This window comes from Trichechus manatus, unplaced genomic scaffold (genome assembly GCF_000243295.1).
Source record: "Trichechus manatus latirostris isolate Lorelei unplaced genomic scaffold, TriManLat1.0 scaffold00017, whole genome shotgun sequence".
NCBI classification, from domain to species: domain Eukaryota; kingdom Metazoa; phylum Chordata; class Mammalia; order Sirenia; family Trichechidae; genus Trichechus; species Trichechus manatus.
The window spans coordinates 13,588,255-13,614,273 of NW_004443953.1; the positions used below are offsets into that span (position 1 = coordinate 13,588,255).

At 37.1% G+C, this 26,019-nt stretch overlaps 1 protein-coding gene across 5 annotated transcripts in view; it reads right to left on the reverse strand.

Annotated features, from left to right (window-relative positions):
* The window catches only part of HACE1 (HECT domain and ankyrin repeat containing E3 ubiquitin protein ligase 1), a 107,280-nt gene extending 81,945 nt beyond the window's left edge, over positions 1–25,335 (reverse strand). For 2 of the 5 annotated variants that reach the window (XM_023727609.1, XM_004372424.1), the window contains exons 1-5: positions 24,993–25,335; positions 15,647–15,701; positions 14,600–14,689; positions 13,681–13,785; positions 8,766–8,841 (exon numbers count right to left, since the gene is read on the reverse strand). In XM_023727609.1, the coding sequence (XP_023583377.1) occupies positions 8,766–8,841; positions 13,681–13,785; positions 14,600–14,689; positions 15,647–15,701; positions 24,993–25,068 (402 nt within the window). In that variant the 5' untranslated portion in view covers positions 25,069–25,335. Of the gene's footprint in view, positions 1–8,765; positions 8,842–13,680; positions 13,786–14,599; positions 14,690–15,646; positions 15,702–24,992 lie in introns of those variants that run through there. The other 3 variants (XM_023727608.1, XM_023727606.1, XM_023727610.1) reach the window with 2 other exon arrangements.
* Positions 25,336–26,019: the final 684 nt, after the last annotated feature.

A 26,019-nucleotide genomic window follows, 5' to 3' on the forward strand; every position in this document is an offset into this window, starting at 1 on the left:
AGACCAGATTTACTGGCCTAAAGGAGACTGGAGAAACCTCCCGAGTATGGCCCCCAGACACCCTTTTAGCTCAGTGGTGAAGTCATCTCCGAGGTTCACCGTTCAGCCAGGGAGTGGACAGCCCCGTAAAACCAAATGGGACTAATGAGGTACAGCAGTCCAGGGACAAGGGCCAGAAGGCAGAACGGGACAGGAAAGCTGGTAATAGGGAACCCAAGATTGAGTAAGGAGATTGTTGATGTGTTGTGAGGTTGTTAACCACTGTCATAGGGCAACATGTGTACTAACCGTTTAATGTGAGAATAGCAGCACAACTGGAAGAGCGTAGTCGATGTCACTGAACTGTGCATGTGGAAATTTTTGAAATGGTATATCTTTGGCTATGTATATTTTCACCAAAATAAAAAATAAAATAAAAAAAGGTCAAAAATGGAGTGGGTTGACATGTTACGGGGTTGTTAACCAATGTCATAAAACAATATGTGTACTACTGTTTAATGAGAAACTATTTGTTCTGTAAACCTTCACCTGAAGTATGATTAAAAAAAAAAAAAGGAAAAAAATTAAAATAAATATGGCCAAGGCAGTACAAAAAAAGAACTCTTAGAAATTAATACTGTGATTAGAGACATAAAAATTCAAAAGAAGATTTAGAAGATAATGTTGAGGAAATCTCCCAGAAAGCACAAAAAAGAGAAAGAAATGAAGAAACAAGAGAAAAAGTAAGAAAATTAAAGGACTGGTCCAAGAAGTCCAATATTCAATTAACAGGTGTTCCAGAAGGAGAAAACAGAGAAGGGGAAATCATCAAAGAAATAATTCATGAAAATTTCTCATGAGTTTCAAGGACATAAGTTTCCAGGTTGGTAAAAACCCAAAAACCAAACCCATTGCCATCGAGTACATTCCAACTCCTAGGGACCCTATAGGACAGAGCAGAACTGCCCCATAGGGTTTCCAAAGAGCAGCTGGTGGATTTGAACTGCCGACCTTTTGGTTAGCAGCTTAACTCTTAACCACTGGGCCACCAGGGCTCCTTTAGGTTGGTAGTGCCCCACTATTATCCAGCAAAATGGATAAAATAAACCTAAACCAAGACATCATAATTAGGAAATTTTAAGAATCTAAGGACAAAGTACATTCTACATGTTTCTAGAGAGAAAAAATAAAATAGGTTTTATATAAAGAATCAAGAATCAAAAAGGTATCACTTCAAAACTGGAATCTAGAAGACAACAAAGCAATGTTTTCAAAATTCTAAGGGAAAATTATTTCCAACCAAGAATTTTACTGTAAGCTAATCAACTAAGCATACAGACAGACTTAGAAACGCATGTCATATTCAGACAGGCAAGTTACCAACAAATTTACCTCCCATGTACTCTTTCTCAGGAAACTTATGGAAGATGTGCTCCAGCAAAGTGACAGGAGAGTTACTAGGGAAGATAAACATGGGACCCATATAACAGAGAACTCATAAGTAGAAAGAGGCAAAAGGTATCTCCAGGATGATAGTGAAAACACATTCCAAACAACACTGTACAGCAGGTCTAGGAAATCAACCAATCCATCCTGCAGAGAACAGATGGCTCCAGAAAAGACTTCTTCAAGATATAATCAGGAAGATAAAAGATATGGAACATCTATCAAGAGGATATTCACAAAGCTGAGGTAATGAATTAGTGACAAGTACTTAGAAAACTAAACAAAAAAAAAAAAAAAATAAAGCTGCAATAAGGCAAAAAATAAAAATAAAGGCATATAAATTGGAAAAAAAAAAAAAAAACCTCTATTTACAGATGACATGACTGTCTACTTAGAAAATTCCAGGAAATCTACAAAAAAGTGATTGAGTTTAGCAAGGTCACAGAGTAAGTGAGTTCAACAAGGTCCCAGGATACAAGAGCAACACAAAAAACCAACTGCATTTCTGTATACTATTACTGAACATGCAGAAACAGAAATTTAAAATACAATACCATTTACTATTGCTCCAAAGAAAATTAAATACTTAGGTATACATTTAACAAAACATGTAAAAAATTTGTATGCTAAAAGTTATAAAATGCTGATGAAAGAAATCAAAGACGTAAATAAATGGAAAGATAACTGAGCTTCTGGATTGAGAGACCCAATTAACGTAGGAAAGATGTCAATTCTACCCAAATTGATCTTATAGGTTAAATTATTTCTTTGGTGATTTCCCCTCCTCTGTTTTCTCCTTCTGGCATTCCTTTTACTTGAATTCCAATCAAAGTCCCAATAAGGTTTTTTGTAGACACAGACAAGCTTATTCTAAAATTTATAAGGCAAAGGAACCAGCACAGCTAAAACAGTCTTGACAAGAATAAAGTGGGAGAAATTATTCTACCTGATATTAAGACTTACTATATAACTACAAGAATCAAGACAGTGTGGTATTAGTGATGAATGAAACAGAATACAAGAACCAGAAATAGGCCCACACAAAGACACCCAAACAATTTTTGAGAAATCAATGCAATGCACAGCCTATTAAACAACTAGTGCTGGAGAAACTGACAATACATACATAAATCTCATACCTTATACAAATATTAACTCAAAATGAACCATAAACTTAACTGCAAAACTGTAACTTGCAGAACAAAAGATGATAAAAATCTTCAGTATCTAGGGTGAGGCAGAGAGTTCTTAAACTTGATACCAAAAGCACAATCCATAGAAAGAAAAATGGATAAAGTGGACTTACGCAAAATTAATAACTTTTGCTCTGTGAAAAAACTGTTAAGAAGATTAAAAGACAAGCTACAGACTGGGAGAAAATAGACGTAAACCACATACCTGACAAAGGACTGGAATCTAGAATATATAAAGAGCTCCCACACCTCAACAGCAAAAAAAGCAAACAAACAATCCAATTAGAAAATGGGCAAAAGACCTGAAGAGACATTTCACCAAAGATGTACAGATAATAAATAACCACATAAAAAGATATTTAACATCAAGAAAGATGTGCATCAGGGTTGTATCCTTTCACCATACTTATTCAATCTGTATGCTGAGCAAATAATCCAAGAAGCTGGACTATACGTAGAACACAGCATCAGGATTGGAGGAAGACTCATAAACAACCTATGATATGCAGATGACACACCCTTGCTTGGTTCAAGTGAAGAGGACTTGAAGCTCTTAACTGATTAAGATCAAAGACAACAGCCTTCAGTATGGATTACACCTCAACATAAAGAAAACAAAAATTCTCACAACTGGACCAGTAAGTAACATCATGATAAACAGAGAAAAGACTGAAGTTGTCAACAATTTCATTTTACTTGGATCCACAATCAACACCCATGGCAGCAGCAGTTAAGAAAATCTGCCGCAAAAGATCTCTTTAAAGTGTTAAAAAGCAAAGATGTCACTTTAAGGACTAAAGTGCGCCTGACCCAAGGTACGGCGTTTTCAATCGCCGCATAAGCATGTGAAAGCTGGACAATGAATAAGGAAGATCAAAGAATTATTGATGCCTTTGAATTATGGTGCTGGTGAAGAGCACTGAATATACCAGGGACTGCCAGAAGAATGAACAAATTTATTTCGGGAGAAGTACAGCCAGAATGCTCATTAGAAGCGATGATGGCAAGACTTCGTCTCACATACTCTGAGCATGTTATCAGGAGGAACCAGTCCTGGAAAAGGACATGATGTGTGGTAGAGTAGAAGGTCAGCGAAAAAGAAGATGACCCTCAATGAGATGGACTGACACCGTGGCTGCAACAACAGGCTCAAACATAATGACAGCGAGGATGGCGCTTAACAGCAACAACATGAGATATCACTATACACTGATCTATAATGGCTATTAAAAAAAAATGATGTCAAATGCTAGTGAGCATCCTGAAAACAAGATCACTCCTACATAGCTGGTGGGAATGTAAAATGGTACCATCATCCTGGAAAACATGCAGTTTATTAAGAAACTACCATACAACCCAGCAACTGCATTACTAGGGATTTATTTATTTCCAAAAAAATACTTACATTCACACAAAAACTTGTACACTAATGTTTATATTTAGAGCAGCTTTATTCGAAATAGCCAGAAACTAGAAACAACCCAGATGTCCTTCAATGGTTGAGTGGTTAAACAAACTGTGGTACATTCACATCATGGAATACAGCTCAGCAATAAAAAGAAATGAACTATTGATACATGCAACAATCTAGATGTATCTCCAGGGAATATACAAGAAGCCAATCACAAAAGGTTACATACAGTATGACTTCACTTACACAACATTTTTGAAATGACAAAATTTTAGAAACGGAAAACCGAACAGTGGTTACCAAGGGTTAGGGGTGTATGGTGGGGGAAAAAATGTATGGTGATTAAAGGTCAACAGTAGAGATCTTTGTGGTGTGGAAACTGTTCAGAATACTGGCTGGATATGCAGATATGTGTGGATACATGAGCCTATATAGGTAATAAAATTGTACAGACCTTACCACACACACACGCACAAGCAAAAATGAGTACAAGTAAAATAGAAGAAAACTGAATAAAAAGGGTGGGGTGTATAATGCCAATATCCTGGTTGTGATATTATACTATAATTTTGCAAAATGTCACCACTGGCGGACACTGGTCAGAGTGAACAAAAGATTCCTCTGTATTATTTCTCACAATTGTATTAAACCTACAATTATCTGAAATTGTTGAAAAAGGTAATTAACTATAAAACCGGTTATAAAAACCTGTTTAAAGTGACCCTGTAGAACAGAGTAGAACCACCCCACAGGGTTTCCAAGGCTGTAATCTTCACAGAAGCAGGCTGCCACATCTTTCTCCCAAAGATCCACCGGTGGGTTCAAACTGCCAACCTTTCAGTTAGCAGCCAAGAACTTAACCACTGCACCACCACAAGGGCTCCTCTATTATTAACTACAGGAAATATAAAATATTAGGCAAAAAAAGGAAAAGTAACTGTAGCAAACTACTTGACTTACAGTTTTTATATACTCAAAAACAGTGAAAATACTGAAAAATAATCTAACTAAAGTTATAATGACAATAAGCAACATCAGGATAAATGGAGAAAAGACTGAAGTTGTCAAGGATTTCATTTTACTTGCATACACAATCAAAACCCATGGAATCAGCATTGCATTGGGCAAATCTGTATCTTTGCCACCTTGAAGACTAAGATGCGCCTGACCCGAGCCATGGTATTTTCAATTGCCTCATATGCATGCAAGAGCTGGACCATCAATAAGGAAGACCAAAGAAGAATTGATGGCTTTGAATTATGGTGCTGACGAAGAATACTGAATATACCACGGACTTCCAGAAGAATGAACAAATCTGTCTCGGAAGAATTACAGCAGAATTCTCCTTAGAAACAAGGACAGCTGAGACTTCATCTCTCTTACTTTGGGCATCTTATCGAGTGACTTGTCCCTGGAGAAGACATCATGCTTAGAGTACAGGGTGAGTGAAAAAGAGGAAGACCCTCAAAGAGATGGACTGACACAGTGGCTGCAAAAATGGGCTCAAATACAACAACAACTGTGAGGATGGTGCAGGAATGGGAAGTGTTTCATTCTGTTGTGCATGGGGTCGCTATGAGTCAGAACTGACCTGACAGCACCTAACAACACCTAACAACAGCAACAACAATTGGAAGAACGTGAGGAAAACGAGCTTGTAGTGCTAGGATAAAGATGGGAGACACTGAAAAGGAGACCAATCATCTCATCTTCTAGGAAGCCAACAGATGATGCCAAAACTTAAGAAGTAGCAATATGAGCATGTTATTTACATACACCAAACCAAAACCACTGTGTTGATTCTGACTCAAAGTGACCCTGTAGGACAGAGTAGAATGGCCCCAAAGGGTTTCCAAGGATGTAATCTTTATGGAAGCAGACTGCCACATCTTTCTCCAACGGAAGAGCTGGTGGGTTTGATGAGCAGTCAAGCGCTTTAACCACTGCACCACCAGAGCTCCTTATTTATGTATAAACCAAAAAAAAAAAAAAAATCAAACCCACTGCCCTCAATTCCGACTCATAGAAACCCTACAGGACACGGTAGAACTGCTCCATAGGATTTCCAAGGAGCAGCTGGTGGATTCAAACTGTTGACCTCTTGGTTAGCAGTCGTAGCTCTTAACCACAGCGCCTAAACAGGGCTCCTATTTAGGTACAGGAAGATAAAATTTTTAAATCCATTAAAATGGTTGAGAGGGGTTGCCTAGAGAATGGGAAGTTTTTGGGTAGGGAAGGAAGGTCAAAGGACTGTTTTCTTGTAGGATCATTTGACTCTAAACTATTATGGATGAAAAATTTTGTTAAATACACATTTTATTATTTAGCACCGAATGTGTGTGAAGTGCGCACAGGCTGACCAAAGTAAATGTCACTAAGAAGTACACAAAAGAAAAAGATATTTTTGGTAAAGAATATGACAAATATAATTTTGCAACATCAACCAAAAAAATGAATGTATCGTTACATATGTATATACGGATACACGTTTATGGACATGCATACATGTGTACACTTGGGTACACAAACAGATGTATATATATGTAAGGGTATATACATGTATATGTGCACATGCATATATATTCATATGTATGTAATAAACCACATAAGGCTTACACTTACAGATACTTCCTAGACATACCAAACGACTTGTGTGATTGGTTTTCTGGGTTTGAAGGCTTAGGACCATAGTCCTGTGGGACAACTCAGTCAACTGGCATAATATAGTTCATAAAGTTTATGTTCTATATTCCAGTTTGGTGATTAGTGTCTGGGGTCTTAAAAGCTTACAAGAGGCCATCTAAAATACAACTACTGATCTCTACTCATCTGGAGCAAAAGAGAAAGAAGGAAACTAAAGACTCAGAGAAGAAACTGTAACAGTCTACATGAACCACAGTCTCATCCTGATACCAGCAGACCTAGATGGTACCCAACTACCACTACCAATTGTTCTGATCAGAGCCACAATAGATGGATCCTGAGAGAATAGTAGAAAAATGTGGAACACAACTCAGATGCTTAAAAAGTCCAGAGTTACTGGACCAGATGAGACTAGAGGACTCTCTGAGACTACTGCCCTGAGATACTCTTTAAATCTTGAACTGAAACTATCCCGAGGGAACCCCTTTAGCTAAATAACAGATTGGCTCATAAAATAAAGAATATCACCTGTGAGTACCGCACTCCTTTAAAAAACCATCTATATGAAACTAAATGGTCAACAACTACTCTAAAGCAAAGATGAGAAGATAAGGGGGCAGGAAAACTAGATTACTGGCAACAGAACAACCAGTACAGAACTAATGAGAACATTGACACATTGTGAAAAATGTAACCAATGTCACTGAACAATCTGTGTAAAAATTTTTAAATGGGAACCTAATTTGCTGTGTAAACTTTCACCGAAAACACAGTATTTTTTTTTTTAATGTATTATTTAAAAATTTTCTACCTCACCTCTCTTAACATTCAGGAGTGAAAAAGAATTAGCTGATGAAAACTTGTATGATTAAACAATGTCAACACTGGACATCTTATCCTGTCTGTACTAAATAGTGTCCTAAGGATAGATCTATGCCATTTCCATGGTTTTATAACCCTGTGCAGCACCTGCCACATCACTAAGCGTCCTGTGAGTATTCAGAATACAGTTATTCACTACAAAGTTGGTCTGTTATATTATTAACGTATAATAAAATCTGAATTTTCACAGAAATTGTGGTTTCTATATATTAATTACCTAACACTGGCTCACATAACAAGGAATGCCAGTATCCTTCATTTCACATGACTGAGTCTATTTTCTTATGAATCATTCATAGAATAATTCAAGTCTTAGAGGAGTTGTTTTTACACGCCCCCATCCCCACAAAAATTTTTTTAATCAAAAAGGCCCTGAAAACCGGCTTGGGAAGGAAAATGATCAAAATTACTCTCTATTCACAAATTTAAAAATTCAAAATCTACAAATACTATCACAGGAAGGTAAAATATAATAAATAAAACTTAGTATCTCCTGCCGTGACTTCAAAACAATTTCTCACTAGTCACACAGTTCTATTTTATCTCTAGCTCTAAAACAAATAATCCTCCATCAAATAATAACAATTTGGTTAAAATGCTGGGATTTCAATAATCCCTTCAGCGATATTCCATACCACTTCCCTATGAAATCTATTTGAATCAAAAATATATTACCTCAGTTTTGAAAAGTGATATGACAAAATGGATAGAAATACTAGCTTAATGAAGATATAACAAGTCTGAAAGAATAGAGGCCAAAATGTTAACAGTGATTATCTCTGAATGCAGGGAATACAGGCAATCATCACCTTCATGATCCTTTTTTGCCCTTTCTGTCTAGTCATATTTCTAATTTTTCTACAATGAAGATATCGAAAGTATTTTAAAAGACATAATGAAAAACAGTTCTCCTATAATGAATTCATCACACACCTTGGCAGGTATGCTCCTAAAAAGACCCTTGAAAGTCGGTGACAAAAGCAAGTGAATAAACCTAAAAAGAAATGAATAAACTTAAAAAGAAGGAGAAACCATATGTCTCTTAATAAGTACAGCTAAAAACTGTATCTCAAATTGTTCTGCATCTTCTTAATTACTACCGAAGTAACCTACAGAAAGAAACACTTGTACTATCCTTGGCACTACCATCACCTTAAATATTATTTTCTACAAAATAGTTTAAAATCTCAGAAAAAGTTATTAGCACTTACTGCTGTAAGACCTTCGTTATTACAAATGTTGACATCAGCACTGTATTCTAATAATTTACTCATGCATTTCTTCTGCCTGAAAAGAAAAAGAGAGAGTCACAGATACATTAGTGGACACTATATAGAGTCTCTGGGTGGCGCAAACATTTAAGCACTTGACAAACTAGCCAAAAGGCTGGTGATTCGAACCCACCCAGGTATGTCTCGGAAGACAGGACTGGCCATCTGCTTCTGAAAGGTCACAGCCTTGAAAACCCTATGGAGCAGTTCTACTCTGTACACATGGGTTCGCCATGAGTCAGAATCGACTAGACGGCAAATAACAACAGCAACATACAAATGACCATTAATTTACTAAAATATTAACTATCAACATTAGTTGATGGCGTATCAGTCCATAACTACAGTATTTTTAAAAAAGAACTCCATTATAACATTTGAAAAAAAATACAATATTGTTACTATGGCTCTGAGATAACAGCATAAAGACATGGCAAAATCAGGCTTTCAAGTTACTGGGACAAATTCATCATTCACAATGAAGAGATCTTTCAGGTGCTGACTGAATATCTGGAATAATAATCTTCATTAGAAATAAAAGACAACACGATTTTAATGGACAGGGAATGGATATAGCAAAATTATGTCAGGATTTTAGGTCATACATTTAAGATTGCAAAATATTTTAAAGTTAACACTAAGATAAATTATAAAAACTAAAAAAACCAAACCCACTGCCGTCAAGTCAATTCCGACTCATAGAGACCCAATAGGTTATTTAAAAAACCACAAAATTAGTATCATGCATGTCTATGTGTACCCTTACTCACTTCATTCTGTTCACAATGTTTTCTCTTGTCCTGATCCATTCTTGTTACTATTCAATATTCATCTCAAATCCCCTTCATTAATGAAGCCCTACAGATTCCTGTGAACTACATGATGGCTCACACTCGGAAGATTCACCTTCTGTGGTATCATACTGTAATCACCTGTGAACTCCCTTGTATTGTATACACACGTGTGAGTAGGTATAAATATATGCTTAACTATGCTCAATACTAAATGATTAAGGAAATATGATATCATCTATGGCATGAAGAAGTTTCTGATTTAGTTGAATAAATGGTTTTACACACACATACTCTCTCTCTACGTGTATATATATATAAAAAATAGTTGTCATCAAGTTGACCCCAACTCATGGCAACCTCATGTGTGTCAGAGTAGAACTGTGCTCCACAGGGTCTTCAATGGCTTATTTTTTTGAAGCAGATCGCCAGGCCTTTCTTCCGAGGTGCCTCTGGGTGGACTTAAACCTCCACTCTTTCCGTTAGCAGCCAAGTGTGTTAACCATTTTCACCACCCAGGGACTCCTATATATACCACATACTATACAAATATAACAGTTATATATTATATATAATACCACGTTATTGTATACACTATTACATATACTATGTAGCGACCATATACATATAAACTATATATGTAAACTACTCAACTAGATCATAAACTTCTTTATGACATGGACTATACTGTATTTTCTTAATTCAATACTGAACACAGATGTATAACTCTCAATAATAGCTTATTTATTAATTATTCAATCTTATAATAGCTAGAATTCTTATTGATAGAATAAGCCTTTTAAAAGAAACTACTTTTCTTACTTTGATTTCTGTACCTGAAATGAAGTTAACTGTCATTTAAAATTAGTATTATAATCAAAGGAATGGAAGAAAACAAAGCTCTGAGTACACCTGTAAATGCAAACATTTACAAAATTCCTCCCTCTAACACTGTTAGGAAAATCTTAGGAAATAAATTTTCAATAACAGTGAGACAACAGAGCAGACAGTCCTACTAACATAAACACATTGTTTAAAATGTGTTTGTGTGTCTATCCATATGGCAGGATTTCTAAAACCTATTCAGAAGCCTGGTGGCGTAGTGGTTAAGAGCTACAGCTGCTAACCAAAAGGTCGGCAGTTTGAATCCACCAGGTGCTCCTTGGAAACCCTACGGGGCAGTTCTATCCTGTCCTATAAGGTCGCTATGAGTTGGAATTGGCTTAACAGCAACAGGTTTGTTTGGTTTATTCAAAACCCTAACATGGATCCTCCACCTATTGCCAAAATCTATAATTAATATGGGGGAGAGTGGGCTTGAAGACAGAATCAGAAAAATGGCCCCACAAAAAAAGCAGCAATCCATAATGCTCACCCCCTCCCAAAAATGAATTTAAAAGGTACAAGGAGGTTTAATAGCAAAATATATTGTGTTTTTCCTACTTAACAATCATTATTGCTACTTTCCCAAATATGAGTAAGTCAAAACAACCACCAGATGAATACCTATTTTGCAAAGATTTAGAGCTATATTAACTAATGCATGGGCTCTGCCCTAGATCAAAATGTAAAGAAAAATCGTGTTTCAAATCTGACCACTATGCAGCCCAAGTATGTACAATAATTCTTAAGTCTTCCTTTTTAACACTCTCATACAATCATGAGCAACACTGCACCCCCGTGTACAAAGAAGCATCTATTTCCCTGTCTAGATATTACAGAATTATAGGAAGCTTATGGTAACCAAAATGACATAGCAACTAGTCATCCAGTGCCCTGTGACAGCTTAATGGGGCTCGAACTGGCAAGGAGGGCAATCCAGTACAGCAATAATAGGTGAAGAGAGAAATACTAAAGCAGGCCAAGAGTAATATACTATCCATCCGGTAACGACAGGTGAAGGGGCAAAACAAAAAGCTAACCCAAAAACAGGTGCTCCAGTAAATGGGCATAATTCCTCTAGGACTTCTGCTTCAGTCTAGACAAATTTAAAATCATAAAGAAATTATAGTAAAATGCTATTTCTGGAAACATCCGAAGCTACAGAAAATAACAATAAGTACTTGAGTCATTTAGCAAACATTTATTAAGCACCTCTAAGGTGTACAAAGCACTCATTCAATAAATAATAAAACCCCCCAAAATATTAAAGTACAGAATGTCAAAAGCAATCCTTATACAAATAAAAAAGGTATCCAAATTAGAGGAAGGGTCATGAACTTTCATCATTCCTTTTCTCTTCACTGACTTGCAATGTGAATCATGTAATATCTGTCACATTTCTTCATGTATAAAATGTAACGGCCCCCTTCAGTTACTGTCGACAGAAAGAATGATTTAAAACAAAAAAAAGTACTGGAAAAGTCTTTTTGGCAGACCAAGAATATCCTGTCCTTCAAGTCTAAAACCTGTTTCTTGATCCTCATGCTGAACCCATCTGACTAAGTCACCTGCTAAAATGACAGCAGATTTACTTTTATCCCTGCTGTGGACCAATCTGTCCTTTCATTTACAGTTGTTGAGACAGAGTACTAAGATAATTATCTCTATACAACCATTTTCAAAGAGCTTTGTCACTATCCTACCAACACTTTGGATAACGTATATGGATGTGAGATCAATCAGCAAGGGAATGAATAACCTACTCTATGAACTTGGGTGTGACATATCTAATATGGCTAATTATTATAAGCACAATTGTTTAATCAACATTTTGCTACCTATTAGAACGTGGACAATTAAACTGGTTCACATGCTGAATCTAGAAATGGGGCCAGGTAGGGCCAGGAAGGGCCAAAGAACTACGTCTTTCTCCTCTCCACGACAAACCTCACAACAATTCTTGTCTTTTTGTTCCCTCTTTAATCCATACATACAAAAATGTGGCCCCAAATTAATGCAATAGACTATTTTAGCCCTATATCTCACTTCCACTATCTAAAATCACAGTTCAGAATAAGAAACAAAAATATCTTCAAGAGTAAACAAGTGAAGAGACACAACAGGAGTACAATTTGATAAAGAAGTTTTAGTGTTCTTAAAAAGTTTATAAATAGAAGTTCCTCAAGCCCTGAATCAAAAACTACCATTGTTTCATTTTAAACATAATTCCAACCATTTTAGTCTAGTTGCTCAGTCCAACAAAACATTTTATTGTTTTAAGAAATGAATAATAAGTGGTAGAGGCAGACACAAGATATGATACCTGATATTCCTGACAAAAGGAGAGCGACACCCATAAAGAGTAAGGTTTAAAATACACAATACAATAATGTTCATAATGATGACAGGAGTTATTAGGAAAAGGCAAAAATATATCCAATATGTCATACTAAATTTTTGACTTTTCTGAAATACTATTTTTATACTAGGAAAAATATACTTAACAAAAATTTTAAAACAGTATCTAAACTCTTGAAGAAGGCTAATAAGCACATTATTTATATAGAAAGGTTTGTTTCATATACAGTTAAGTTGAAAAGTTTCAGCACTGACAGGAGTAAGCTACCCTTAGCCAGAAAGGTACAGAAAAGTACCAAATTACTCTGGTACTAATAACTACAAAATAAACTGGGTGCAACCATACTCACTCAGTCTTTAATTTCATTAACAAAATTAACTAAGTAAACAATTTGGAAAATAAGCCATGGAGTTGGGGGGTGACAAAAGATTAGCAAAAAAAGGATATCAAATGCAGGAAGGTAAAAATTATGCTTCTGGGAAAATAGAATGTCATTATAATGCAAGTAATAATGAACTTCCACAAATATATTTTCAAGAAAAAAATATTAGTAAATAACTGAATTGTTAAAATGATAATTATTTAAAAATTGAGTAAATGACCCAAAAACCCATTTTAAAGAGGAAAGAACAGACTTATCAACAGTATCCTTGACACGGAAAAAAAATTATACAAAACTAAAATATGCACATCATTTTTGTAGTGTTTCCCCAAGGTAAGTATTAAAGAAAAAAAAATCACCAAATCATGGTAGAGTGTCTTGAATACTGTTAGTCATAACTGATACGACAACTTAAGCTACTTAAATAAACAAAATAGTTACCCATTTCTAGCTGCCAAATGAAGGGGCGTACAGCCTGAAATATCTTGATAGTTAGGATTTGCTCCTTTCTTTAAAAGCAGAACCAAGCATTCCACCGATCCACAACTAAAAGAATATTAAAAGACAGTTCAGATACATTCAACAAACAACCATAATTCATATAGCTGAATTAAAACAAGAGTTCTATATATAAAGTCCATATTTGCCTACAATTTAACTTTTGTCACAAACAGTAATTATCTTCTACTTTCTAGACAGTACCTTCTACTATGAAAGCTATGAAGTATTTGAGAAGTTTAGACAAGGTAAAATAAGTATTAGTTTATAAAGAAACCATACAGTACTCCTGATGTATTTAACCTTATCAGAAGCCAAATTTATAATGAACAATTAATTTCAATACACCTAAGTCCTGAAAAGAGGCTAGATATCAACTAGTTGATTGATTACACACTGGCAGACTGTGGATAAAAATCATTCTCCTATCTAGGTAAAAAATATAAAGCCACGACTTCATAAGCAGTTAGCATATCATTATATAGCTGCTAACTAGAATTACCCTCATTATACTCTATTTAAAATCTTTTATTGTAAATCTTATAAAAGGAAAATTTTGGTGAATGTACTTCTTAAGTACATCCATGAATGACAATCCCCATGCCTAACCTACTACGACCTGATCCAAAACAAGCTAAGACAGTACTGGATATGAGACTTTCTTTTTCACCAGTGCAAAGGCAAAGTTAACAACTTATCTGGAGTTAAAAACGCAAGTAGAGCATACTATGCCAAAAACAAGATAAAGAACCACTCAGCTATCTGTTCTTATCTCTCTCCACAACTACCATGGGACAATGATTGACAGATAACTGATCCTTACTCTAGACCAGAGTTTAACCCAAAATATCTTTAGTCTCACTTTGCTGCAATGTGAAGCAAGCTTCTTTTCACACGTCCAAACGCATAATTGACATCAAACTTTGAATTTGATAGCAGTTCAGAAACAGACCTACATCAAAAGAAAATTAAGAGCCAATATGTAAACATATAGTTTATAAAAACATAATAAATCAAGTTAACAGCTCTTTAGCTACTCCTACCAATTGTTTAAAAGGTTCTGTCTGACATCAACCAGAAAACAAGACACTATTGTCTAGGTGTAGCACTGTAGTCAGTACAGTGTCATCCAAAAAGGCAACTACCTTGACCAATAAACTGGTGTTGAAGGTTTCCTCCTTTGCTTCTCTGGCAGTGTTCTGAGGACAGCTAACAGGGTAAGTTAGTTCAGCTCTCCCAAAATTCTAGAGGAAAAAAGTGAGTAGGGCTGGCTACTCCCCTTGCAGAAAACTGAGCCTACCTATATAAATTTTGGCCAAATGAAGAAAATCAAGCAATTTTTTTTTTTAATTATACCAAACAGGAAATTTAAAGCAAAAATCATGTATATTTTAAACTTGTTTCAAAACATAGTTTCTCTTCATTCTCTTCTCATTATATTACAACAGAGATATGTCTCTCCAAGTATAAACAGTCCATCACACAGCCAGGTAACTGTTATCTCATACATGCCTCTGTAAAGGAGTGTCAACACTACACCAAAGAAAAGACCATCAAAGTAGTAATGCATTAAGAAAAAAGTTGTCCCTCAGCCCTAACCTTTTCCTATAAAGGTTAGTAGTGACCTCTAATTCATTTAGAAAATCTCTTTATCATAGAATTTTACAGGTGGTATGGATCTGGGAAAATTTTGTTCCTTATTTCACAGGCAGAAAATTTTCACAGAGATTAATAACTTGCCCCAAGGCAATATCAAAATTAGGAAAGTACCTGAGGATTTAAAACAACACATAAGCACTGAATCTACATCCGAACTGTGTGTGTGTGTGTGTGTGACTGTATGTGTCTAACATTTAGGTCTAACATTTGTACTTCTCAAGAAGTATAAATTTGTAAAACAAGCACCTACCTGTGCTGATCAGCCATAACCATTGGCATTAACGTATAAACAGCAGTTTCATTATCTGAGTAAAAAACAGAAAAAGAATTAATTTATCTCCTCCAGAAATATGTCAAATCACCCATTCTGTGACTACTTTTTCCAAGGGGTGATAATAAAGATTAGAGTTTTCTTAACTCCTTATAAAAGGCAAAGAGAGGAGATGAAAGAAGGGAAGGGTAATGCAGAATGCCGGATGTATTACAAAATTTGCAGAAGTGTAGAATTTCTTATGTCTCCTACTGCTTATCCAACTGTTATCACAAAAGTGCTCAGCTTCTGCCCCATAGACACATCCAAACTCCCTGAGGGACTGAATTGCTGGGCAGAGGGCTGTGGGGACCATGGTCTCGGGGAACATCTAGCTCAATTGGCATGACACAGCTTATAAAGACAATGCTCTACATTCTACCTTGGTGAGTAGTGTCTGGGGTCTTAAAAGCCTGTGAGCAGCCATCTAAGATACTCCACTGGTCTCATCCCTTCGGGAGCAAGGGAGAATGAAGAGAACAGGATACAAGGAAAAGATTAGTCCAAAGGACTAATTGTCCACAGCTACCAAGGCCTCCACAGGACTGAGTCCCGTACAGCTAGATGGTGCCCGGCTATCACCACTGACTGCTCTGACCAGGATCACAACAGAGGCTTCTGGACAGAGCTGGAGAAGGATGTAGAGCATAATTCTAACCCACAAAAAAAAGACCAGATTTACTGGCCTAAAGGAGACTGGAGAAACCCCAAGAGTATGGCCCCCAGACACCCTTTTAGCTCAGTAGTGAAGTTACCTCCGAGGTTCACTGTTCAGCCTGGGAGTGGACAGCCCCGTAAAACCAAAAAAGACTAATGAGGTACAGTAGTCCAGTGACAAGGGCCAGAAAGCAGAAGGGGAGAAGGAAGCTGGTGATAGGGAACCCAAGGTTGAGTAAGGATATTGTTGATGTGTTGTGAGATTGTTAACCATTGTCATAGGGCAACATTTGTAGTAACTGTTAAATAAGAAACTATTTTGTTCTGTAAGCCTTCATCTTAAGTGAGAATAACAGCACAATTGGAAGAGCGCAGTCAATGTCACTGAACTGCACGTGTAGAAATTTTTGAAATGGTATCTTTGGCTATGTGTATTTTCACCAAAAAAAAAAAGAGGTTGAGAAGTTAGAGGGTTGATATGTTGTGGGGTTGTTAACCAATGTCATAAAACAACATGTATACTAACGGTTCAAGAAAAAACAACTGGTCCGGAAACCCTCAACCGAAAGAAAAATTAAAAAAAAAAAAAAAAAAACCAGCAAAAAAAAAGTGCTTAGCTTCTGGATTTGAGAGGAAAATTGCAGACCTGATATTTTCTGCAGCTTTAACAACCAAAATTTTTTTTTTCACTTTCAAAGAGATGTTTATAGACTTCACGCTTTATCACACTTACTTGTATGTATGAATTTTAAGCATATATGGATATTAAAGATATGTATGCTAAAATACAAAGGAGCCCTGGTGGTGCAATGGTTAACTGAAAGGTCAGCAGTTCGAACCCACCTAGAGGTTCTGTGGGAGGAAAGACCTGGTGATGTACTCCCGTAAAGATTACAGCCTAGGAAACCCTATTGGGCAGTTCTAATCTGTCATATAGAGCTTCTATGCATGGAAATCAGCTCAAAGGCACACAACACAACATGTTAAAATAATTTTAGAACTTTACACATACAGAGTACTTTCGTCTTATAACAAAAGAAATTCTGTTAGAAGCCTCTACAAAACAGTACTAAAGTTTTATATTTACATATTGCTTTACACTATTATACAAGGCTTTTATTTATACCTTTTACAGAATAATTTCAAAACATGATCTAGGAGAAAAGGTTAAAAATCAAGAACATTTATGTTGCCATATTATACTTAAGTAATTTTCAGCCAGTGTTTTGAATTTATTTTTATATATTACTAACAGTCATCTCAATTAATGCATATTCTAGAGGTTTATGGTTTTAAATAATAGTTATTAGCAGAGAAGCAACCTTGACAACTCCCACTTAGCCCTTAGAAAGTTACCAGAGATACAAAAATAGGTGAAAGTTTGAGGAGAAACAAAGTATTTATATAGTATCAAAGTAGCTCCCAAAAATATTTATTAGTTACAAAGGAAAACAGTAAATTTATACTGGAAACCCCAGCAGACACCACCTTAATCAAGTGATCAAGGTAACATCACCAGAAAGAATAGATATCTACATCATGCAGCCCAGATACGATGGCAGTGAGAAAGGGGCATCATTTTTGTAGTATTCTTGCCAAAAATGCAAAATCTCAATCTCATCATGAGAAAACTTCAGACAAACCCAGTTTAAGGGGCATTCTACAAAATACCTCACCAGTCCTCTTAAAAAGACTCAAGGCTATGAAAGACAAGGAAAGACTGAGGAACGATCACAATTTAAAGGTGACATGACAACCAAACGCAATGTGGGATCCTGGATTGGATCCTAAAACGGAAAAGGGCATTAAATGGAAAAAAAAAATGGTGAAATACTAATAAAGTCTGAAGTTTAGTTAATAGTAGTATACTAGCATTAGTTTCTTAGTTTGATAATTGTACTATGATTGTATGTTAACACTGGAGGAAACTGGGTAAAGGGTATATAGGAACTCTGTATTCTATTTATGCAACTTTTCAGTAAGTCTAAAATTACCTAAAAGTTTTTGTTTTTTGCTTTACGTTTTTTTAAAAAGGAGGAGGAACTACTGCAGGTTTAAAAAATCTTCAGAGATCAATGAACCAAATACAATGTGTAGATCTTGTTTGGATTCTGATTCAAACAAATCAACTGTAAGAGGACATTTTTTTTTCTTTTTTTAAATTTTACTGTGGTAAAAGATAGATAACAAAACATTTATCATTTTAGCCATTTTTAAGTGTAAAATTCAGTGGCATTAATTACATTCGCCATGTTATGCAACCATCAGCACTCTCCATTTCCAAAAGTTTTTCATTACCCCAAACAGAAATTCAGTGCCCCTTAAGTATTAACTCTTTACTCTCCCCTCCCCCCCATCCCTTGGTAACCACTAATAAACTTTTGTCTCTATGCATTTGCCTACTCTAGATATTTCATATAACTGCGATCACACAGTATTTGTCCTTTGGGTCTGACTTATTCCACTCAGCATAATGTTTTCAAGGTCCATCCATGTCAAAAAATGTATCAGAACTTCATTTCTCTTTGTGGCCGAACTGTACATACATACCATATTTTGTTTACCTATTCATCTCCTGATGGACAGTTGGGTTTTTCCCAACCAAAATTTTGGCTATTAGGAATAATGCTGCAGTGAACACTGGAGTATAAGTATCTGTATGAGTCTTTGCTTTCCAGTCTTTTGAGTATACTTCTAGGAGTGGAACTGTTGGGTCAAAAGATAATTCTATGTTTAACTTTTTGAGGAACCTCCAAACTGCTTTCCAGAGGGGCTGCACCATTTTACATTCTCACCAGCAATGGATGTGCGCTGCAATTCTTCCATATTCTCACCAATATTTGTTGTTTTCCTTTTTTCTGGTCACAGCCATCCTACTACTACTACTCATTGCTGTTGAGTTGATTCCAACTCATAGCTACCCTACAGGACAGAATAGAACTGTCCCATAGGGTTTTTTGAGGAGCAGCTGTGGATTTCAACCGCCGACCTTTTAGTTAGCAGCCGAGCTCTTAACAACTGTGTCACCAGGCCTCCTAGTGGGTGTGTACAAAATTGTGGTTTTGATTTGTATTTCCCTAAAGACTGACTAATGGCATAAAGTATCTTTTCATGTGCTTATTGATCATTGGTATATCTTCTTTGGTAAAGTGGCTATTCAAGTCTTTGCCTGCTTTTTAACTGGATTGTCCTTCTGTTGTTGAAGAGAATTTTGAGATAATTTTAGAGGGGGGAAAACTGAACATGGACTAAGTTTTTTTTTTATAATAATAAGAAATTATTATTAAAAATATTGTTAATTTTGTTGGCTATGATAATGGTATTATGACTCTTTAAAAACATAATTTACATATTTAAAAATATTTACAGGAGAAATAAAAATGTTACCACCATTTCTTCATACTTTTATTCATTATTTTACTATTTGTGAGTATACAGGAGGCCTGGTGGCACAGTGGTTAAGACATAAGGCTGCTAACCAAAAGGTCAGCAGTTCAAATTCACCAGCCGTTCCTTGGAAACCCTATGGGGCAGTTGTACTCTGTCCTATAGGATTGCTATGAGTTAGAATCGACTCGACGGCAATGGGTTTGATTTTTTCGGTGACTGTATATGCGTGAAAAGCAATTCTGTCATGGTCAACATTCACATGTTCACAATCTACAGAGGCAACAACTCTTTAACTATAAAAAATAAAATAATAAAAAATCCTATTAACAGCCAACATGTTTTAAGCCATTATTTTAAAGGCACTGTTCTGAACACTTTACATGCATCACCTCTTTTATGCTCACAACAACTTTATGAGGAAGGTACTATTATTAACCCAATTTTATAAATGAGAAAGCTGAAGCACTAAGAAGTTAAGTAACAACTGTGTGATGGTCACATATAAGTGGCTGCTCTGGAATTCAAACCTGGTTGATTCCAAAGCCCTCATTAAATATACCTTACAGTACAACCCAGTATACACTATATATAACAATCAAAAGGTTCACAATACTTATTAGATGCAGTACACTCTAATACATTCTTTTTTTTTTTTTAATGCTGATTGCAACCCACAAAATTCTTTTCAATAACTACCAATAAGTCACCGAAAGCACTACACTAAGCTTCCTTTGAGGAGGAAACTTTATCTTTCATATAATATACGCCCCAACAAAAAATGCGAACTTCCAAACCATGACATTTTGAGTTATGTCACTCTCTAATAAAGTCATAGTTATGAGTACCCTTATTAATGAATGTGAAGTTCTAAATCAAGATAGTACATAATCTTTAGTGAGCATAAGAACTACATAAGGATCACACTGGATTTTTAATAAGGTATTTATATTAAAATGTAAGAGAATCTGTATTTCTGTTTTTAATAAAATTTCAATGTGGATCTTATTTTTTTTAATTCACCTCTATTGAGCACTGTATTAAAAACACTGCTTACAAGGATACAACCCAAGAAATATTACTAAGGAAGAACAAAATTTGCTGTTAGATGCTTCCTTCTCCACACTCATGAAGACACCTTGAGGATTAGGTACATAATCGAAGTTTTCAGAGTAATGACAAAAGTTTAAATCGCTCCCTTTATCAGATACATTGCCATTTTTGTTAAAAGGTAGTTTCAGAACTCAACTACTAAAAGGAAAACTTTTAAAGAACAAGGAGTTCAGATCCTATACTATTTCTCTTCAAACCATGAGAGGGGAACAACTATTTAAAATTGATAATTATTCTAATCATCATTCAAATATATATTTAAAAAGACTCAAGTTCTATTATTTTATTGAGCAAACTACGTTCACAGTAAATGCAGTAGTTTGACTATTTTTGTTATATAAGTGAGTAACATAAACCAATCTTTCAATGTCCTTGAGAATTCATATTCCTAAAATAGTAATGTTTTTCCCTTTGCCTCTTTCTCTCTCACAAGAATATTCCGATCTTAGTCCTGCCTAGAATGACTCAATTTGCATTCCATTACTCTGTAATCATACTTGGGTTTTCATCAACCCAAAGAAACATAAATGTGTACTCCTTGTATCGAATTCAATAAATCACTTATCTGTAGTGGCATCCTATGCAACAAAGTTAATTTCAAGGTAAAAGCTGACTAAACACTTTCCAGTCTTAGTAACCTGTTCCAACTAGATGCTTATTAATTGCTGAATTCTAACAAGGCAAAATAAATATCTGATTATTTCCTAAATTTAGAGACATCTCAGAGCTTCTGTTCAGCCCTTAAAATGCAAGTATAACTCTGATAATTATAATCAGAATGTTTTTTACCAGTTGTAGTCAAGATGGTAACCCCATGTATGTCAGATTAGAACTGTGCTCCACAGGGTTTTCAATGACTGATTTTTCAAAAGTGTATCGCCAAGCCTTTCTTCCAAGGCCCCTCTGGGCAGACTTGAACTTCTAGTCTTTCAGTTAGCAGTCAAGTGTATTAATCATTTGTAGCACCCAGAGACAACTAGAATGTATTATATATGAAACGGAGCCCTGGTGTCATAGTCGTTAAGTGCTCAGCTGCTAATCAAAAGGTTGGAGGTTCAAACCCACCAGCCTCCGTTCCACGGGAAAAAGATGTGGCAGTCGGCTTCCATAAAGATTACAACCGTGGAAACCCTATGGTGCAGTTCTACTCTGTCCTATACAGTCACTATGAGTTGGAATCAACTCAACAGCAATGGGTTTAGTTTTGATAAACATGAAATACTTAAAAGAGTCAAGCTCAGAGAAATAAAAATTCATCAGAAGTTAGGGAAAGATAATTAAATTTAAGGAACAAAATGAGTAAACTCACTATAATCAAAGAAAAACAAATGTAAACAGGATGTCATTTCTGCTTCGCATAATGGAAAAAGTTTTATTTTTTTTTAACTATAATACTCTAGTTTCCAGGCACTCTCAGACTCCTGGTGGAACTTTCCAGAGAATAAATTAGAAGAATGATACCCAGGGCCTTAATTTCATATAATTTGATCCTATAATTCTTCTAGGGATTAACCCTAAGGAAATATTTAAAGAGACAGACGAAGTCTTAAGTACAAAGATGGTCCTCATAAAACCAGTTATAAAAACAAAAATTGAGACAGCATGTTACATGCATCCTATAAAATCCTACGAAGTCATCAGACACATTTAAGGATATAAAAACATGTTTATGATATAATGTTTCTAAAAGCAAAATAAAAGACTATTATGCAGTATGATCTTAATTTGGTAGAGCGAGAGGGGAAAAGAGATAGAAGAAATAAGAATGGAAGGAAACAAAGAAAATGCTCTTGTTAGGTGCGGTCTAGTCGATTCCAACTCATAGTGACCCACTGTGACAGCAGAACTGCCCTATAGGGTTTCCAAGGCTGTAATATTTATGGAGCAGATCACCAGGTCTTTCTCCAGCAGAGCTGCTGTGTGGGTTTCAACCACAGACCTTTCAGTTAACAGTCGAGCACTTAATCATTGTGCCACCAGGGCTCCATAAGAAAATGTTAGCATTGCTTATTACTGAGCGGTGGAATTAGAATTTTTTTTTTTTTTTTTTTTACTTTACTGTTCGTTCTTTGCCAAATTTTGTATAATGACACTATATTACTTTTAAAACCAGGAAGCATTACATTATCAAAGTCTTCTAACTCGTATTTAAATTTAAAAATATCAGAATTTAAACTAGGCCATACAAACTGTAATGTCAACTATACATGCAGTCCTCTTCATCAACCTATACCACTAATTTGACTACGGAAAATAAGTGACAGTGGCACTTAAGAAACTGTCTTACTCATCTACTGCTGCTATAACAGAAATAGCACAAGTGGATGGCTTTAACAAAGAGCAGTTTATTGTCTCACAGTCCAGTAAGCTAGAATTCCGAATTCAGGGCGCCGGCTCCAGAGGAAGGCTTTCTCTCTCTGTCGGCTCTGGAGTAAGGTCCTTGTCATCAGTCTTCCCTTCGTCTGCGAGCATCTCAGCGCAGGAACCCCAGGTCCAAAGGACGCGCTCTACTCCCGGCGTGCTTTCTTAATGGTATGAGGTCCCCCTGTTTCTCTGCTCGCTTCTCTCTTTTATATCTCAAAAGACTGGCTTAAGACACTATCTATAGATCTCATCAATATAACTGCCACTAATCCATCTTATTACATTATAGTGATAGGATTTACAATGCAGAGGGAAATCACATCAGATGACAAAATGGTAGACAATCATACAATACTGGGAATCATGACCTAGCCAAGTTGACAGCTACTTTTGGGGGACACAATTCAATCCATGATATAAATTAATTCAAAGGCGGAAGCTGAAAAGAAAATAAACCCGTTGCCGTCACAGCTACCCTACAGGACAGAGCAGAACTGCCCCACAGGGCTTCCAAAGCTGTAAATCTTCAAGGAAGCAGACGCTAACTACATCTTTGTCCCCCAGAATGGTTGGTGGGTTAGAATCGCCCACCTTTGAGTTAGCAGCTAAACCCTTTAACCACTGTGCCAGGAAGTTTTAGCAGGAAGTTGTTACTAAAATCAAGATTATTTTAAGTCAATTAACTTCATACTAGCAAAGTACCAAATACAAAAGTCTTTCTGAGAAACAGTCAACAGAATCCATCACAATTCTCAATTATAAATAGAGACTAAAGACAATTTTTTCAAGAAATTCATCCCCAAAGTCCCCCATCTCACATTTCTTTGGTGATTCTCTCTCAAGGCCTCCTCCTCTAACTAAGCACCTCCAAAGCAGCAATTCAAGTAAAGTTTTAGAAAAATAAAACATGATAAACTATTACAATAAAAAAGGTTCACCAGTCATAACCTCCTCCTAGCCCCTTTCTAGTTTAGGCTTAGAGCCAAAAGCCTCTTCAGAGCAGCACTGCCATCTCTCATTACCACTAAAACGTCTGAATACATTAGGCTGGAAACAAAACGGCTTTCCTTCTCAACTCTTCTTACCATTGTTTTACCTGTCCTGAATGAACCCCAGCATGCTGAACTAAAATTCCTAAAGGGCAGAGACCATGCCTTATTCCTCTTTGTAGATGCGCCCCAGCCCCAGCCTATCCCACTCAATACAAGTAGAAGAATGAGGAAGACATGCATATTAAAGTGTACATATGTATACATACACAATACGTTAAAAGCACGTCTGACACCCTTTTATTTGTTCCTTGTCAAAATACTAGTGTCTCGCATTTTCAATAAAGCCTACTTAACTACTCGCCCCAACTCCCCTGCAGCTAAAAGTAAATAACATCTTTGCAGCATTTCTCTATGCCCAGCCAACAGCTACTGTAAAAAGGCCCGCAACTGTGGTGTTTTCTGAATCCAGATCTCTGCCATCCGGCTGATATTTCGCCTTCGCCCAAAACACCTCATCGATACTCCGGAGAGACCTCTGACCTGCTTTTCCTGGCAGCAGGACGCAAACTAACCGACCCCTCCCGCAAATTCCCACACGCCGGATAGGAAGCAGCTGGAGAGAGCTGGTCCGGGGATCTCGGCCCCTCCCAGCTCAGAAAAGTACAAGTGGGCGTTTTCTCAGGTTTCGGTTTGTTTTCCCGGCGGACTTCGGCGCGGCGCGGCCCGCCCTAGCCCCCGCCCCTGCCCCCGCCAGCGCCCCCGGTCCCGCTCACCCTCGGGCAGCTCCACGGTGCGCGCGCGGCGCAGCGAGCGTGTCAGGCGGTTGAGCTGCTCCATCGCTCTCTCCATCCTCGGCGCGCCCTCCGCGCTCCCCCTGCCGCGCTGGCGGCCTCCCCGTCGGGCGCCCTACATCCCGCCCCGGGCCTGTCCTGCAGGCGGAGGCGAGGGCTCTCTCCAACCACCGCCCGGGACTACAGAGGCCGCTAGCGGCCGCTTACTACTTCTGCGGGCTGGGCGACTGGCCGACCGGCCACTGTTGGGGGAACCGACCGCCGCCTCTGCTCGCGATCTTCCTGCCGCCGCCGCCGCTTCCCTCCCGGGCTCGCACAGCTTTCTGGGAACGGTAGTTCCAAGCTGGCCGAGCCGCGCGCCGGAGGCGGAGCGATGCTGGGTGCGTCTGTGGCCCGGCGCTCGGACAAGGCAGACGTTGGAATAGGGCTGTGTGAGCGGGAGTCAGAGCCAGTGGTGGGGATACCCCAAGTTCCTGGAGAGAATTAATGGGAGTACCCACGGCCCCCTCCTAATCTCGTAAATTGGGCAAGTGTAGCCTCCTTCAGTGCTGTCACGGTTCTATATAGCAGATGGGGGATTTGCACAATTGTTAAAATAAATTCACCCCGATCAGCCCAGTTCTGGTATAATTATTTTCCAATAACACGAATTGTGTAAATATTGTATTTGCAGATTCAAATTTAAAGAGCGATAAAATCAAACAAAAGCAAAAGTTGCCTTTTCCTTCCAAAACCAAATGCCAGTGCCAGTGAAGTCGATTCTGACTGGTGACAACATGTGTTACAGAGCAGAACTGCTCCATAGAGTTTTCTTGGCTGTAATCTTTACAGAAGCAGATGGCGGGATCTTTCTTACCCCTTGCCACTGGGTAGGTTCAAACTGCCAACCTTTAGGTTAGTAGTCGCAGCAAACCAGGGACCTGTGACTTAACCATAGCTGAATTTTTTGTCTATGTCTCCTACTGGGCGACTTCCTGAGGAAAGGAACATTCTATCTCCTGCCTTGTTG